The sequence below is a fragment of the Podarcis filfolensis genome (assembly GCF_964270895.1).
Source record: "Podarcis filfolensis genome assembly, chromosome: 11".
Classification (NCBI taxonomy): Eukaryota; Metazoa; Chordata; class Lepidosauria; order Squamata; family Lacertidae; genus Podarcis; species Podarcis filfolensis.
Window position 1 is genome coordinate 24,721,289 of NC_139613.1, and position 14,978 is coordinate 24,736,266.

Below are 14,978 nucleotides of genomic sequence, written 5' to 3' on the forward strand. Positions count from 1 at the left end.
TGTAAAGCATTAATGGCATTATAGATGCAATTCAGAATTATTTACAGAATTGGGAATTTGGTCTTTTTAAAACCTTTTTCTTTTTTGCAATTTAAAAACTGGCTAGTTTTTTTTTGACAACCAAGTATACTTCAAGGGCTCCTTCTCCTGTAAGTTCTCTGTTTTCCCATTCAGCTGCTCATTTCCAAAGATTTGCTTTGCCTGAGCACTGAATTGTTATTGTTTTCTGTTATAGTTATATTTCAACTTTATATTGAGGACACGCTATGATGGTAAATTTTGTCAGTGCTGCATTTTTCTTTCTCTATGAGCAAGTCCTTATTCACAGTGCAATCCTAATCATGTCTATTCAAGAAGTAAGTCCTATTGAAATTAGTGGAGCATTCTTCCAAGTACCGTATTTTTTGCACCATAACACTCACTTTTTTTCTCCTAAAAAGTAAGGGGAAATGTCTGTGCGTGTTATGGAGGGAATGCCTACGGGTGGCCTGCCTACGGATTTTCCTCCTCTAAAAACTATGTGCGTGTTATGGTTGGGTGCGTGTTATAGAGCGAAAAATACGGTAACTAGGTTTTAAGACTACAGTGGTACCTCAGGTTAAGAACTTAATTTGTTCTGGAGGTCCGTTCTTAATCTGAAACTGTTCTTAACCTGAGGTACCACTTTAGCTAATGGGGCCTCCTGCTGCCACCTCACGATTTCTGTTCTCATCATAAAGCAAAGTTCTTAACCCGATGTACTATTTCTGGGTTAGCGGAGTCTGTAACCTGAAGGGTCTGTAATCTGAAGCATCTGTAACCCGAGGTACCACTGTATACCCTAAATCACTTAAGCTGCAATCCTATCCCCTCTTAACTGGGAGTGAGCCTCATTGAACTCTCTGGAACTTACTTTTCAGAAGACATGATGACTCTAACACTAGAGACATGGTGTGCAGAATTGCAATATAATAGCATGATTGAGAACTCAGATATGTATGTGGAAAAGAGTTGTGTTTAAAATTAGCCAGGTGCTAGGCACATTTTGCACCTGACTATCGACCACTTGCAATCAAGTGAAGATGCCTGCGTGCCAGGATGATGCCTGACATCTCCACCATCTGGGGATGCATGCATTGGATCATGACTGCTTTCACACACTACTGTATCCTGTAGAATTCTATCTATTATATTTTATCTGCACAATCAGAATGAATTTCAGGAACCCAAATGCTTTTTCTGTGCAGCCTGAGCAGGGGTGAGGCCAAGAGGGAGATCTCGTCATCTGGGCAGCCCAGGACCTCCATCTACACTGCCCAGGCTTGCACCCCGGGGAGGGTGCAAATATTTTACTTCACTCCCTGCCCCCACTCCATTGCTTTGTGTATAAGCTTAACATATTAACACCTCAAGGACAAAGCTTGCTGCTTCTGCCTCAGCCCTGAGTCTGTAAGGACAGCAGGGCTCTGCAGGCTGTGCTGTGTAAGTTTACACCTTTCCTCAATAAAGCACTAGAACTGGCCATTCCAGCGATTTTGACATCCTTTTGTATCCCTGCACAAACTACACACACAGGCCCTACACAACTGCAGATGTGTGCATAGTCACCTGAGAATACATCTCATTGAACTCAGGTAGTACTTGCTTCAACAGTATAGAGGTATAAATAAGAAAGCTTGCATAACGTTTTGGGATAGTTTTCTGTAAATGTTTGCCTTTTGTATACTTTGTGAGCCTAGTAGGACAGTTTTGTTTGCTTCCCAGTTTACTTTTAATTATGCTAAAATTGTTTTCCCTTCTAAATTTGACAAAGTTGTATTTTTGCAATCTTGTTAATGAAACATTGAGGTTCTATTATTTCTGTTTATTTGTAATCAGATAGTTGGGTCACTGTAATTCACATTTAAAAAGGGGAAGACTTTTGAGAACAAATTTATGTTCTGTGAAAAATAACTAATTACAATTATCTGTTCAGCAGAATTGCTTTTTTGTGCCCACTGAAACAGATGCCTAAAAGAATGCAAATATGCCTGGAAAATTCCTCCTTCTGTGTGTTTAATGCTGAAGTTCTACAGTCCAGGCTTTCATTGAAACGTAGAACATTTTGAGAGCAGATTGGGAGCTGAGAAATTATAAATGGAACTACAGTTGTACCTCGGGTTACATACGCTTCAGGTTACAGACTCCGCTAACCCAGAAATAGTACCTCAGGTTAAGAACTTTGCTTCAGGATGAGAACAGGAATCAGGCAGCGGCAGTGGGAGGCCCCATTAGCTAAAGTGGTGCTTCAGGTTAAGAACAGTTTCAGGTTAAGAACGGACCTCCGGAACGAATTAAGTACATAACCAGAGGTACCACTGTAGTTTCCTTAAGAAAATGGAACAGGGAAAGCATTTGATATTGTAATTGTATAAATGGGTAAGATTTCTGTTTGTTGTTTTTGGAGTTGAGGCAGCTGCTTCTGATTCAGATTTTGCTCTGTGTATTGTGCTTTGGAGGAGAGCATTTTTTAAAAAAAAATTATTGGTATTTGTAAATGCTTTTCATATTTGTTAGCGACCTTGAACATTTCATGGAATGACAGAGAAGTGTTAAGTGGTGTAGTATGTTTCAGTGTTTCAGAGGTTTCTTGCTATGAGGGAAACTTGAATTGTTTGCTTATTTTCTCTTTAATATGTGTGACTCCAGTTCTTAAAAAATGCACGTATTATTTGTCTTTGTGGAATTAAACCAATGCCCCATCTGTACCTTACATTTAAAGCAGTATCATATATGTATCCATGGATTTCAACAAGTCTACAGTAAGCATGTCTAATGTTGGCTTCCACTCTATATTCTCAGTCTTCAGGTGATATATAGTGGTTCAATTAAATATTGATTCAAAGTCTTGGGTTCGGTGAATACTTAAATTTCCAAATACAGTAACAGGTGAAGTTGCCATATGGAAACTCAGATATATAAGCTAGGCAGCAAATGGCTCCTTAAACTAGGGTTAGTCACCAAACAGGAATGTCTAGTTGCCATTTTTGGGCAAGACAACTTGAAAATTGTATTTTTTAGTATGACTTTTTGGTTCCTGAAATTTATTCTAATTGTGCAGATAAGAGATCATGGATAGAATTCTACAGGATGTGTTCCTAGTGTGTGAAAACAGTCAAGATCCAGGGATCCCCAGGCATGCACCTCCAGATGGTGGAGACGTCAGGCGCTATCCTGGCACCAAGGCAGCTTCACTTGGTCGCAAGTAGTCAATAGTCAGGTGCAAATTGTGCCTGGCGAATTTTGAATGCTGCAATATAGAATAGTTAAATAGTGTATATACTTATGCCAATGGGTTTCTCTTGAAATATCTTTGGCAGATTTTCATGGATCTCAATAGTGCCAGTAGCATTGTTCTTCAGGTCTTGACCCAAGCCACCAGTCAAGATACCGTTGTGCTGAAACCAGCCGAGGAACAACTGAAACAGTGGGAGACACAACCAGGGTTCTATTCAGTATTGTTGGTAAGTCTTAAGTCATTATTGCTTCCTTTTTTCCCCTTCACTCCTCTGACTTCTTTCTTGGTCAAGATATATATTTCTCACCCCAGTGTATTTATTTTTTTAAAAGGCAAAGGTGCTGTTTCTTTTAGCAGTTAATCAATTTTCAGCAGAGTTTAAGCATTGGGGAAGGTAGACATTAGGGCTTATGGAAGCTATTTTGTCTTTTTACTAGAACCTCAAGGTCCACCAACTGAGATGCAGAATTTAATTATTTGTTTTTGCAGATTTACAGGATACCTGCAGTCCACTCCTGCTGCTTTGGAGCATTATAAGTAACTGTTAAATGCCTGCCATTTGTGGACTGGATAGGAAGTGGGCAAAGTGGCGGTGATGGGAGGCTTCCTAACTTATTGTAAGGTTTGAGGCTGACACAGTCACAGGCAAGGGGGCTCGGGACTTCTCTTTCCTCTACCTCTCCACTCAATATGACACCATCCTCTTCTTCAAGGCTGGGTATGTTTAATCTGGAAAAGAGGAGACCCAGAGGAGATATGATAGCCACCTCCAAATATCTTATGGTCTGCCACATGGAATGGGGAACAAGCTTATTTTCGCCTGCTCTGGAGGGTAGGACTCGAACCAATGGCTTCAAGTTACAAGAAAGGAGATTCCAACTAAACACATGGAAAAACTTTCTGGCAGTTAGAGCTGTTCGACAGTGAGACAGACTCCCTCAAGAGGTTGTGGACGCTCCTTGGAGGTTTTTAAGCAGAGGCTGGATGGCCATCTGTCATTGGTGCTTCAGCTGAGATTCCTGCAATTCAGAGGGTTGGAGTGGATGAGCCTTGGGTGCCTTCCAACTCTTACGATGCTATGATTCCTTGATAAGACTTACATGGGCCTTGAAGCTAAGGAACAAGAGGGTGGGTAGCAGTGCAATTCTGCACATGTTTACACATAAGCAAGTCCCCGTGCCTTCAGTGGGGCTTACTGCCAGGCAAGTGTGCATAGAATTGTGGCTCAGTACATATTGGCATTATTTCTACATATATCTATTATATCTATATACGATGCTTGGACCTCACTCATTCACTGACAGAGATATCAAAGGGGGGATAATTTTAAGTCTGAAAACAGTAACTTTCTTTTACACCCCTTGAAATTCAGAATACACCTGCCTCATCTAGGGATCAGCAGTGAGCATGTCCAGGCAGACCTGAAATAGAACACTGGGCTTCAGAAGTTCAGCAGATGCGGTGTTCATTGAAATCGGCATGAATAGCAAGTGGCACAGTGGCTCCGCTTGCATGTAAAACTAAACCACAACTTATGGTTTATTAGACAGTGCTTTGTGGGCTAGTGCACAAAGTCTGAGCTTTCCAGCTTCACTCCTCTGTTCTGCAAGTGGGTCCACAGACCATGTAGAGGGTACAGTGTTGCATCAAAACATAAGCTCCTGGCTTGCTTTGCCCTGACACATCGTTATTGCTAAGCCAGTGTCAAGGCCATGGCTTCAAGTTGGCTTGCGGTTGCAGTTTGTTTGCCAAAGCAAACTGTGGTCTCAGGTTCAGACATAATGCTGAGTTCAGCTCTTTTGGAAAGGAGGAGGGAAGCAGAAGTATTTGGCTGCTTGCACAGCCTTCTCCTACCTGGTGCCCTCCAGCTGTTTTGGACTGCAACTTCCATCAGCCTCAGCTAACAAGGGTGTCCTGGCTGGGGCTGATGGGAGTTGTAGTCCAAAACTGCTGGAGGGCACTAGGTTGGCAGATCCTCTCTTAGCATTATGTGTAAACATGGCCAGTCTTTCCTGCATATTTAGATACTCCTTGTGTGAAACAAAAACCTACAGTTGCAAAAACCGAAGGTGAGGAAAGAAGCACACTTGCTTTTCTAGTTTACATCTGACCTACCGTATTTTTCACCCTATAGGACGCACTTTTTCCCCTCCAAAAATGAAGGGGAAATGTGGGTGCGTCCTATGGGGTGAATACAGGCAATCGCTGAAGCCTGGAGAGCGAGAGCCTCTCGCTCTCCAGGCTTCAGGAAGCTCTGCGCAACCCTCCAGAGCCCGGCGCCAAGCCGCGCCGGCCTCCGGAGGGTCGCGCAGCGCTGCCTGCCCTCCCGGGGTCCGCGCAGCGCTGCGCGACCCTCCGGAGCCCGGCGCCAAGCCGCGCCGGGCTCTGTAGAGTTGCGCAGAGCTGCCTGCATTCCGAAGCCTCGGGCGCGGCTCCCTAGGCTTGCGGATAGCAGGCTGTTCTGGGGGCTTCCCCCACGCCAGCCCCGTGCCTGGGGGGGGGAAACTTTTTTTTCTTTATCTCCCCCCCCCAAAAAAAACCTAGGTGCGTCCTATGGGGTGAAAAATATGGTAAGTACTTTCCAGCAAATAAGGGAATTTATTTGTTTCCAATTAACAAAGCTGAATTTGCCCTCAAACCTTAAAATTTGAATGTATTTCTACCTCTTCTAATTAAGAGCAGCCCCAAGGCTACTTATGTTAATTCATTTAATTGAATAAGAATTTAACGTGGCTCACATTTCATAAGATGGAAACAGAGTTTGGACAGATGATTTATTGATGTGATAGCTGATGGCGTGGAATATTAATTTTTAGCAATGTTATATAAAAGACAGAATTTAGAATCATACACCTCACTGCATGCAGACATAATGATAAACAGCTGGTGCATGCTGCTCTCTTGCTCCTTGAAAATTGGATATAAATAAACAAGGAAGTCTTGACTTTACATTGCATCCAAACCAGGGATTGTGGCTTGTTTCTGCCTAACAATACCCCATTTACTAGTCATCCTTAAGCCATTTTGCTTTCATGGACTCTGACTTGTTAGTATACTATGATCTTTATTTAAGTGCCAAGGTAGCCAAGTCTTCATGGTTTGTTATTCCCACTCATACCAGGGGAAGAGTGAAGTGAGAGCAATTGGGCAGCATATACTAGTGTGTTGCTTGGTTATCATTAACCATGAAAAGTCAGAAGCCCTAGCATATTTTAAGTGTTATCTTGGTCTCTGTGTGCAAGAATCCTAATGTTAGCAATCCTGTCCTTAATTCTGTTATTTCATTAGGCAAATTGATGAAATGGATGGTGGCGATCTCAGCCCTACTGTTACTAATTACTGAGTGCTGTGAGCTTCCTTATAAGTCAGGATCTTAACTTCAAACCATCGTTTAAGATCTTGGCTTGTTCAGGAGCAAGTAACAATAGTTTCCCGGTTTGAATGAAACATGAAGCTGTGGTTAATAAGAGACTTCCCAGTTTAATGACAAATGTTCTGAAGGGGCTGTGTGAGAAAGAGAGCTTAATATGCCAAGGTACTGTAGCCTGAAGCAGGCCTCTGAATTTGTTTAACAAAGCTTGCTCATTTTGCTGAATAATGTCTATGTTCTCTCCTTTTGATGTGCAGACTAAAGGTCTTTTGATAATTCTGCCTTCTGATTTGAAAGTGCTGGATATTGGGCCTATTTTTGCCACATTTGATAGGAATTTATTTGCGGTTGCTTGTATGAGAACTGGGGTATGTTTCCATCCTTCTCATGTGTGTTTATATAGTGGATGGATGCATAGGCTGCATCTACACTGCTGTGTCTTCAAAAGCCAACAGGCAGCTAGTGCTTCACTGCAGAGCTTACAGCCTGGGAAAATTCCACTTCACACTGAGATGCTTGTAGTTGATCTAGTTTTTGGGATTAGTCCAGTGTTGTGTCCATTAAAACATGATGGCCGGGAGAGAACATAAACCAGCTTGTTGATGATGTTGAATGAGGAAGGGAATGAAAGTGTTGGCCTTATTGCTTTGGCAACATCCAGTATGAATTGGTTTCCATTATAGAGTCCCCCCAGCCCTTTTAAACGCCACTGCAGTAGATTGGATATTAATTACAGTAGGCATCTGTAATATGAGTGAGGAATGAGGCAGAGACTGGGGCTCTCCATTGCTTTCCCCAGCCTATGCCATGTGCTCAGACATTCTCTTCCCAGAGTTATTGAGTGGCTTATAGCAACTTACATTAAAAAAAAAATACAGTGCTTAAACTCTGCATATTCTTCTGCTGGGGGTCAGGCTAAAAAGTAAAAGCAGATTATGTATTTCCTGGTCAAAGATTGACTAAATTCACATTATATCCAATATTGCTTTTATTAAAACCTTATTTTCTGTTAACACAGTTTAGTATAATATGGAGGCTTCCAACCATTATGCCATTCTCCAGTGCTAAAATGATGTGTACTATAGAGAGAGAGCGCTATGTTTAACTCTCCACTTCTCTTCCAGAATATCTTCACAAATCACACCTTGGATGTAAATGTGAGGTGGTTAGCTGTGCTTTACTTCAAAAATGGAATTGACCGCTATTGGAGACGTGTGGCACCGCAGTAAGGAACACATTCACTTTGCTCTTATTTTGCTATATATATTCTTTTAAAAGTTGCAGTTATGAGAAACGTTTGTGGTTCAGACCAGATTGAAGACTTTATATCAGGGGTCGGCAACCTAACGCCCATAGGCTGGTAGCGACCCATGGGGCTTGTCTATCCAGCCCATGGTGACCCCTGCAGCCCCCCGCCGCCTGCTCTTACTGCCGCGGTGTGGTGCAGGGACCGACATGCGGGTTGATGGCGCCTGTGCACGTGTGCATGGGTGCTCCTCTGACCTGGATGTGAGCTAGAAATAGCATGTGCGCACACATGCAGGACGGAGAAGCGCCCGTGCGCATATGCGCATGCTATTTCTGGTGCACATCTGGGTCAGAGGAGCACCAGAAATAGTGTGTGCGCACGGGCGCTCCTCCGACCCAGAAGAGTGCGTGTGCACACACGCTCCAGCCCATCCTCCGACGGATGGAACGTGGGCCGGCCCATCATTTGGTAAGCTTGCCAACCCCTGCTTTATAGCCTATCCTGTATATCCCTTTATGCAGTTTACCAAGGGAGAGATTCCTCTATTCACTTCAGAATTCTCTAGCTCTTTCTGTTCTGAACCGGTGTTAAGACTTGTGTGGAGATCAATGGCTGACAATAATTAGGGCTTGCTTTTACAAAGGGTTTGGACACCAACTTCAAACCCAAGTTAACAATAAGCTCTGGTTACGACTGCACTGATGCAAGCCTGTGCCATGTTTAATACAGGGGTAGGGGCAGGGGGAAATTGCTGCAGAGACATTAGGCAAATGCCATCATTATATTCTTTTAGACATTCGTTGAAAACTTTTCTGTTTTGGCAATCCTATGATTTTATTGCTTATATATTTTTCTTAAAGTTTCATTGATTTTTATCTGTGTTTTTAATGATTATGTATCTTTGCTTTAAATTGCTTTGTGGATTTTAACCATTTTTTCCCTGCAACTGTATTTGTATGCTGTTTGGAGAATTCTTTGATGAAGTAGTTTTTACATTTTGTTAATAAATGAAAATTAGCTTCTCCTGTTTGTTTTTTACATCCTTGTTTTCATCAGTTCCTATAACTTTAGGTTGGTATCTTTCGTAGGACTAAATATTTAATGCAACTTCATGCATTTTTAACTTAATTTGTGACATGTATATGGGGGAAATATGTTGGTAGAAGAATTCTGAGATTTTCTGAAGGTAGTTCTAGAACTTGGTGCAAATATATTTTATTACTACATAGAATTTATTTATCTTATTTCATGGGTTTAGATAGCTTCACAAATGTTATCTAAGTAATCAGATTTTTTTAGTGGTGGAGGAAAATGGCTAAATTATAAACCTGATTGTGTGACACTCCTGTGTGGGGAATAAAGATCACTTCTACATTCCTGCAGATGTCAGTATTGCATCACATGAACAGCTTCCAAAAGGCTTCTTTGTTTTAGTTTTTCCATTTTCAATATCCACACAAACCCTTATGCTTTAAGTACTTTAGCAAATATTGCACCTGGTTATACCTGTAAGGTGAATGTATCCTTTTCCATTTTCTGTTGTGTTATGCATTTTCACAGTTGGAAAAATGTTCCACTTGCCTAAAAAGTGACAAATCTCTTAATTCCCCATGGTCTTCCACAAATGTATTTATACATGGCACAGAAACATTTCTTAATGCTAACATTTAAATATGACCCCTAATGCTAGTTAAATTCCTAAAATACTTTGATGGTTTTTGAAAGCTTGGTTTCTTAGCTACGATCCTGAGAAAAATAAGGGGAGAGCCACATAGAGTGGAAGTTTCTTTCTCAATAGCAGCTACGCCTTATTCCACATTGCCATCTGATTTTAAAATTCATCTGAGTCTTTTGTGCGAAAGTTTGCGGACATAGCCCAGGAAAGAAAGAGAGACTGGCCTCTTGAATAATTAAGCTTTTTATCAACTTCATTATGTTACAGATTACTGAAAAAATGTAAAACTTTTCAACTGTCTCTTCAGTTAATCAAACAATCATATTATTTGTATGTGGCCTTTCCAAAGTTAAAAGCAGGCTCAAAGTGGCTTACAACATATAAACAATAACAGTGGTACCTCGGTTTTCTAATGTAATCCGTTCTGGAAGATTGTTCGAGTTCCGAAACATTCAAAAACCGAAACTCAATAGCCCGACAGCTAGGCTTCAGGATCTCACACACAGCAGAAGCCACGTTTCCTGTGACTTCTGGGACGTGTTCAAAAACCGAAGCATTTACTTCCGGGTTTACAGCATTGAGAGTTCCAAAACGTTTGTCAGCGGAGACATTCAAAAACCGAGATACCACTGTACATAACTACAAACATAACATAGTCATAACCGAAACTTCAAAAATACACAACCAAAGTGAACAATTTCTACATCAATAATAAGTTCCAAAATAAAGATTCAGCTTTTATTCTCACTTGCTGACCTATATGAGCAAAGCAAGCGGAACCTGTGCATTCCTCCTTGGGTATCATACAGTTGGATCCGAAGGTATCTTCCACTTCTGGAAGGACTGTTTTACTCTTGCTGCTATTCCAGGAGAAAAGTGGAACTACACCCAACTTATATTCTTCAGCTTGAGCAGGAAACATGTAAGAACTGCAGTGGAACCTCTTGCGTCAACACTTATGCAAGCTCTTGTACAAGTCTGCAGAATAGTGCTAATAGCTATTTTCTTTCCAATCTGTAGACTTTAGGCTTGTCTCAACCATTACTAGAAAACATGTGTCATTCTTCCAGTATTCTTGCTAAGTAGAAGAAACTCTCAAAACGTTTAGATAGTAAGAAATGAGAAGTTGCATCTATTATGTGTATTTATTTCTTTAAAAACAGTGCTCTTTCAGAAGAGGAGAAATCTACATTACGTGCAGGGCTTATTGCCAATTTCAATGAGCCAATAAATCAGGTTAGTGATTATTATTAAAAAAAAATCATATTAACACTTGTAAGGCTGTATTTTGTAATTTTAAAGTTTAACATTAGAATTAAGTGGTTTTGGGATTATTGTTTTTTTATGAAAGAGGCCTATTAAATGAAGAAATAATTCCTGCTAAGTCTCAGAGAGATGATATTATTAATGGTGGTAGATTAGCATAGTCGGCAAGTGTATCCATTGTGCATGAGAAGACAAGTCAGAGATTTGTAAGGTTAATCATTTTTACTCTTCGTTTTCTGTTCCTAATTTTCAGTAGAATTGTCGGCAGAACAAAACCTTAGCATCTAAGTGGCTTATTTGCAGGATGACAGCCTACTTTTATCAGATTTATCACCTGATCTGAGAAAGCGGTAGCTGTCAGGTGTTAGGTGCAATTCTGGACAATTAAATGTGGGACAACACAGCCTTATCTGTGGGGAGAGATGGGCAAGATGATAAAGTGTTCAAGCTGGAGATAGTTGAGTGTGAAGTTTGTTGGAGCAAAGATAGGCAAGAGTCTTGTGGCCCTTTAAAGACTCTTACAGAAAAGGCAACCAAAATTATTAAGGGGGTGGGGCAGTTCCCTTATGAGGAAAGGTTACAAAATTTGGGGCTTTTCAGTTTTGAGAAAAGTCATGTAAGAGGCAACATAACAAAAGTGTATACAATTATTCATGGTGTACAGAAAGTGGGTAGAGATAAGTTCTTATAATGCTACAACTCATGGACATTTCCTGAAGCTGAGTGTTTGAGGTTTGTCTATGTAGATAAATTGTGGAATTTACTCCCACAAGAATAGTGATTGCCAGCGGCTTAGATGGCTTTTAAATTCATGGAGGATAAGATTACTGGTGGCTACTAGCCCTGAAGGCTATGTTCTACCTCCACAGTCAGAGGCAATATGCCTCTGAATATCATTTTTTGGGGGAATCACAGGTCAGGAGAGTGCTGTTGTGCTCAGGTGCTTCTGACAGGCTTCCCATAGGTGCTTGGTTGACCACTGACTGTGAAAACAGGATGCTGGACTCAATAGACTTACCAGATGAGGAAGGAAAAAATCCTATGAGCTGGGGAGACCCCAAAAGACCCCATGAGGACTGAGCATGCTCAGTGGCCATAGAATACTGACTGACTTCTGGCACAGTGGAAATAGGAAACTGGATCAGAGCGGGAAAGGAATGACTGATTGGAAAAGTGAACGGGAACATTCCTTGTTCTTAAATCTTAAATTTTGAATTGAGTTAATTTATCAGCTTTGCAAAATGTTGGCTGAAATTTCATCAGATGTGTGAGGCTATTTAAAATGGAAACCAGTCACTTTAACCAGGACTGACTCCCTTTTGGATTGTGGCCATCATACGCCTGCTGTCTTAACTGTGTTTCCTTTGGTTGCCTTTGCAGATTGCCACTCAGATTTCTGTGTTGATTGCCAAAGTCGCGAGGCTGGATTGCCCTAGGCAGTGGCCGGAACTTATTCCCACTCTTGTCGAATCTGTTAAAATTCAAGATGATCTTCGACAGCACAGAGCTCTACTTACCTTCTACCACGTCACAAAGACTTTGGCATCTAAACGGCTTGCTGCAGATAGAAAACTTTTCTATGATGTAAGTATCCCTTCCAATAATGCAGTCTTTGAGTCAGATTAGATTCTCCTATGAGGCATGCTATTTCATTTCTTCTGATCCGCGCATTTTAGAAGAGAGTAATATGACAGCCGCATGCAACTGGGAACACAGGAAGCTGCTGCCCAAGGGAACTCCAGTTTGAAAGTATTTCTTTTTAACCTTTGTTGTAGTTGATGACAGCCTGCTGGCAAAACGTGTCGTTTTGATCAAGCGCTTCTTTACAGCACAGTATCAGACAACTCAGTCAATTTAATGTAATGTTTCCCAGTCTCCTGACCACGATGAAAATATCCAACCTCCTCCTCTACTGTTGAATCCCCCTACTTCCACTGTCATGATCTAGTGGTTAAAGCACCGGCCTAGACCGTCGTAGACCAGGGTCAAATCTCCACTCAGCCATGAAGCTCTGTGGGTGATCTTGGGCCAGTCATTGTCTCTCAACTTTACCTACCACACAGGATTGTGAGGATAAAATGGGTTGAAGGAGATATAAATGTAACAAATAAATAAAATTGTGTCTGCACCTTGGTTAACGTAAACCAGCAGCTAGCTATAAGCCATCATTTGAAACCAGCTTCAAACTATCATTTTCTGTTCAACTGTTAAGTTTTTTCCCTTACTGCAGACATAATGCCACGGTTGCTGTTATAATAATAATAATAACAACAATAATAATAATAATATATTATTTATACCCTGCCTATCTGGCTGGGTTTCCCCAGCCACTCTGGGCGGCTTCCAGCAAACACTAAAACACAGTAACACATTAAACATTAAAAGCCTCCCTAAACAGGGCTGCCTTTAGATGTCTTCTAAAAGTTTGGTAGATATTTTTCTCCTTGACATCTGGTGGGAGGGCATTCCACAGGGCGGGTGCCACTACCGAGAAGGCCCTCTGCCTGGTTCCCCGTAACTTGGCTTCTTGCAGTGAGGGAACCGTCAGAAGGCCCTCGGCGCTGGACTTCAGTGTCCGGGCAGAATGATGGAGGTGGAGATGCTCCTTCAGATATACTGGACCAAGGCCGTTTAGGGCTTTAAAAGGAAAAGGCTGTTGAAATGGAATTGGGAGGAGACGGCGCACAAAACCCTCAGTGCGCTTTACAATTGCTGCTAAGAGAAATGGGAAGGCATGCATTATTTCAGGGTAGGGGTGAATGTATTTGGATTTTATTTGTTATGTATGTAAGGACGCACCCTTTTCTTTCTAATATACCTGGTGTTTCTTAACTAGAAAAGCAGCCTAAAACATTTTAAATGAATAGCTAAATAAATCGTCTTCAGATCTTGAACTTCATACACACCATACATTTAAAGAACATTCTCTCGCCTCAAGAATCCTGGGAACCAGCTTGTTAAGGGTGTTGGAAATTTGTGGCTCTGTAAGGGGTAAACTACAGTTTACAGGATTTCTAACAGGGTGTGTGTGTTTTAAATGTGTGGTGTGTATTCAACCAAAGTACACATCTTACTTTGCAGGCAGTCCTCAGTCATGGTTTAGATTCAGATGCAGCATAACTAAGGAAAACAAGCCAGGTTTAAATATTCTTACACACATCATACTAGTAAAGGTGATCTTTTTCTATTTAATAGAAACTGCGACGTGGATCTGAATTAAGCATTAATAGTTATGATATTGTATGAGAGCTTATGATCCTGTTCTGTTATTTGGGGACTAAAACAAGCCTTTTCTCTGGCTTTATATTTCTTTAACTGTACTTTTTTGAAATCATAAACCCCATGCAAGAAGCTTAATTTTGATGAGCCCAACACAAAGGTTTACAGTGGGAATACATAAACATTTTTTAAGGGCAGTGATATTGAACAGTCTGGAGCACAATGTACAGGACAGCAGATGGGGCTTCCTCCCATGAGAGGGTGTGTGTAGAATCTTTGATATGTAGAAAGCATGCTGATATTCCTGCAGAATAAAAAGAAAACCAATCTATTTTCTGGAAAAGCAATTGCATTTTAAGACAAATTGGGTTATGTCTGAAACAAAAGTACTTGCACAACATTTTTTTTAATTTACAGCCATCTGTCTCCATCTTGCAGTGTTCTGAGGGAAGTTTAATTAATTTGAATTTTGCTTAGCTGTGTTTCTGTCATTATCATAGTTTTAACACAATGCTTATACCCGGAATATTTTTTCAGCTTGTTTAAGGACAAGCTTGTACTTTGTCGTGTACATTTTGCTAATCACTACAGCTGTTTTCATAGTACAGCATATAGGCTCATCTTCGGAAATGTATATGTTAACGTCTGAGTTCTGTGTGTGTCATTGTGTACATTACTGAAATCTTAACGGCAAAGGCCCAGTTCAGATAATCATAGCTTAGATGATTGAGAACCATGTGTTCACCTTTCCTCCTTCATATGTGACAGGACAGAGCAAGCCACAACTTCGTGTCACAAACCATGGTTAGCCTTGCACTTCCATACTCCTCATCGCCACCCCTTTGCAGGTTAGACAGCTGAGCTTTCACTTTAAGAACAAGCCACGGTGGCACAAAACTCAAGGAACTGTGGATTGTTCTGATCAAGTACAGTTAAAACAAAA

General features: G+C 41.0%; 1 protein-coding gene across 4 annotated transcripts in view; it reads left to right on the forward strand.

Moving 5' to 3' along the window:
- Window positions 1–14,978, forward strand: part of IPO11 (importin 11) — a 70,578-nt gene that overhangs the window by 2,817 nt on the left and 52,783 nt on the right. For all 4 annotated transcript variants that reach the window (XM_083576050.1, XM_083576048.1, XM_083576049.1 and 1 more), the window contains exons 2-5: window positions 3,339–3,482; window positions 7,751–7,851; window positions 10,714–10,786; window positions 12,197–12,400. In XM_083576050.1, the coding sequence (XP_083432176.1) occupies window positions 3,345–3,482; window positions 7,751–7,851; window positions 10,714–10,786; window positions 12,197–12,400 (516 nt within the window). In that variant the 5' untranslated portion in view covers window positions 3,339–3,344. The remainder of the gene's footprint in view (window positions 1–3,338; window positions 3,483–7,750; window positions 7,852–10,713; window positions 10,787–12,196; window positions 12,401–14,978) is intronic.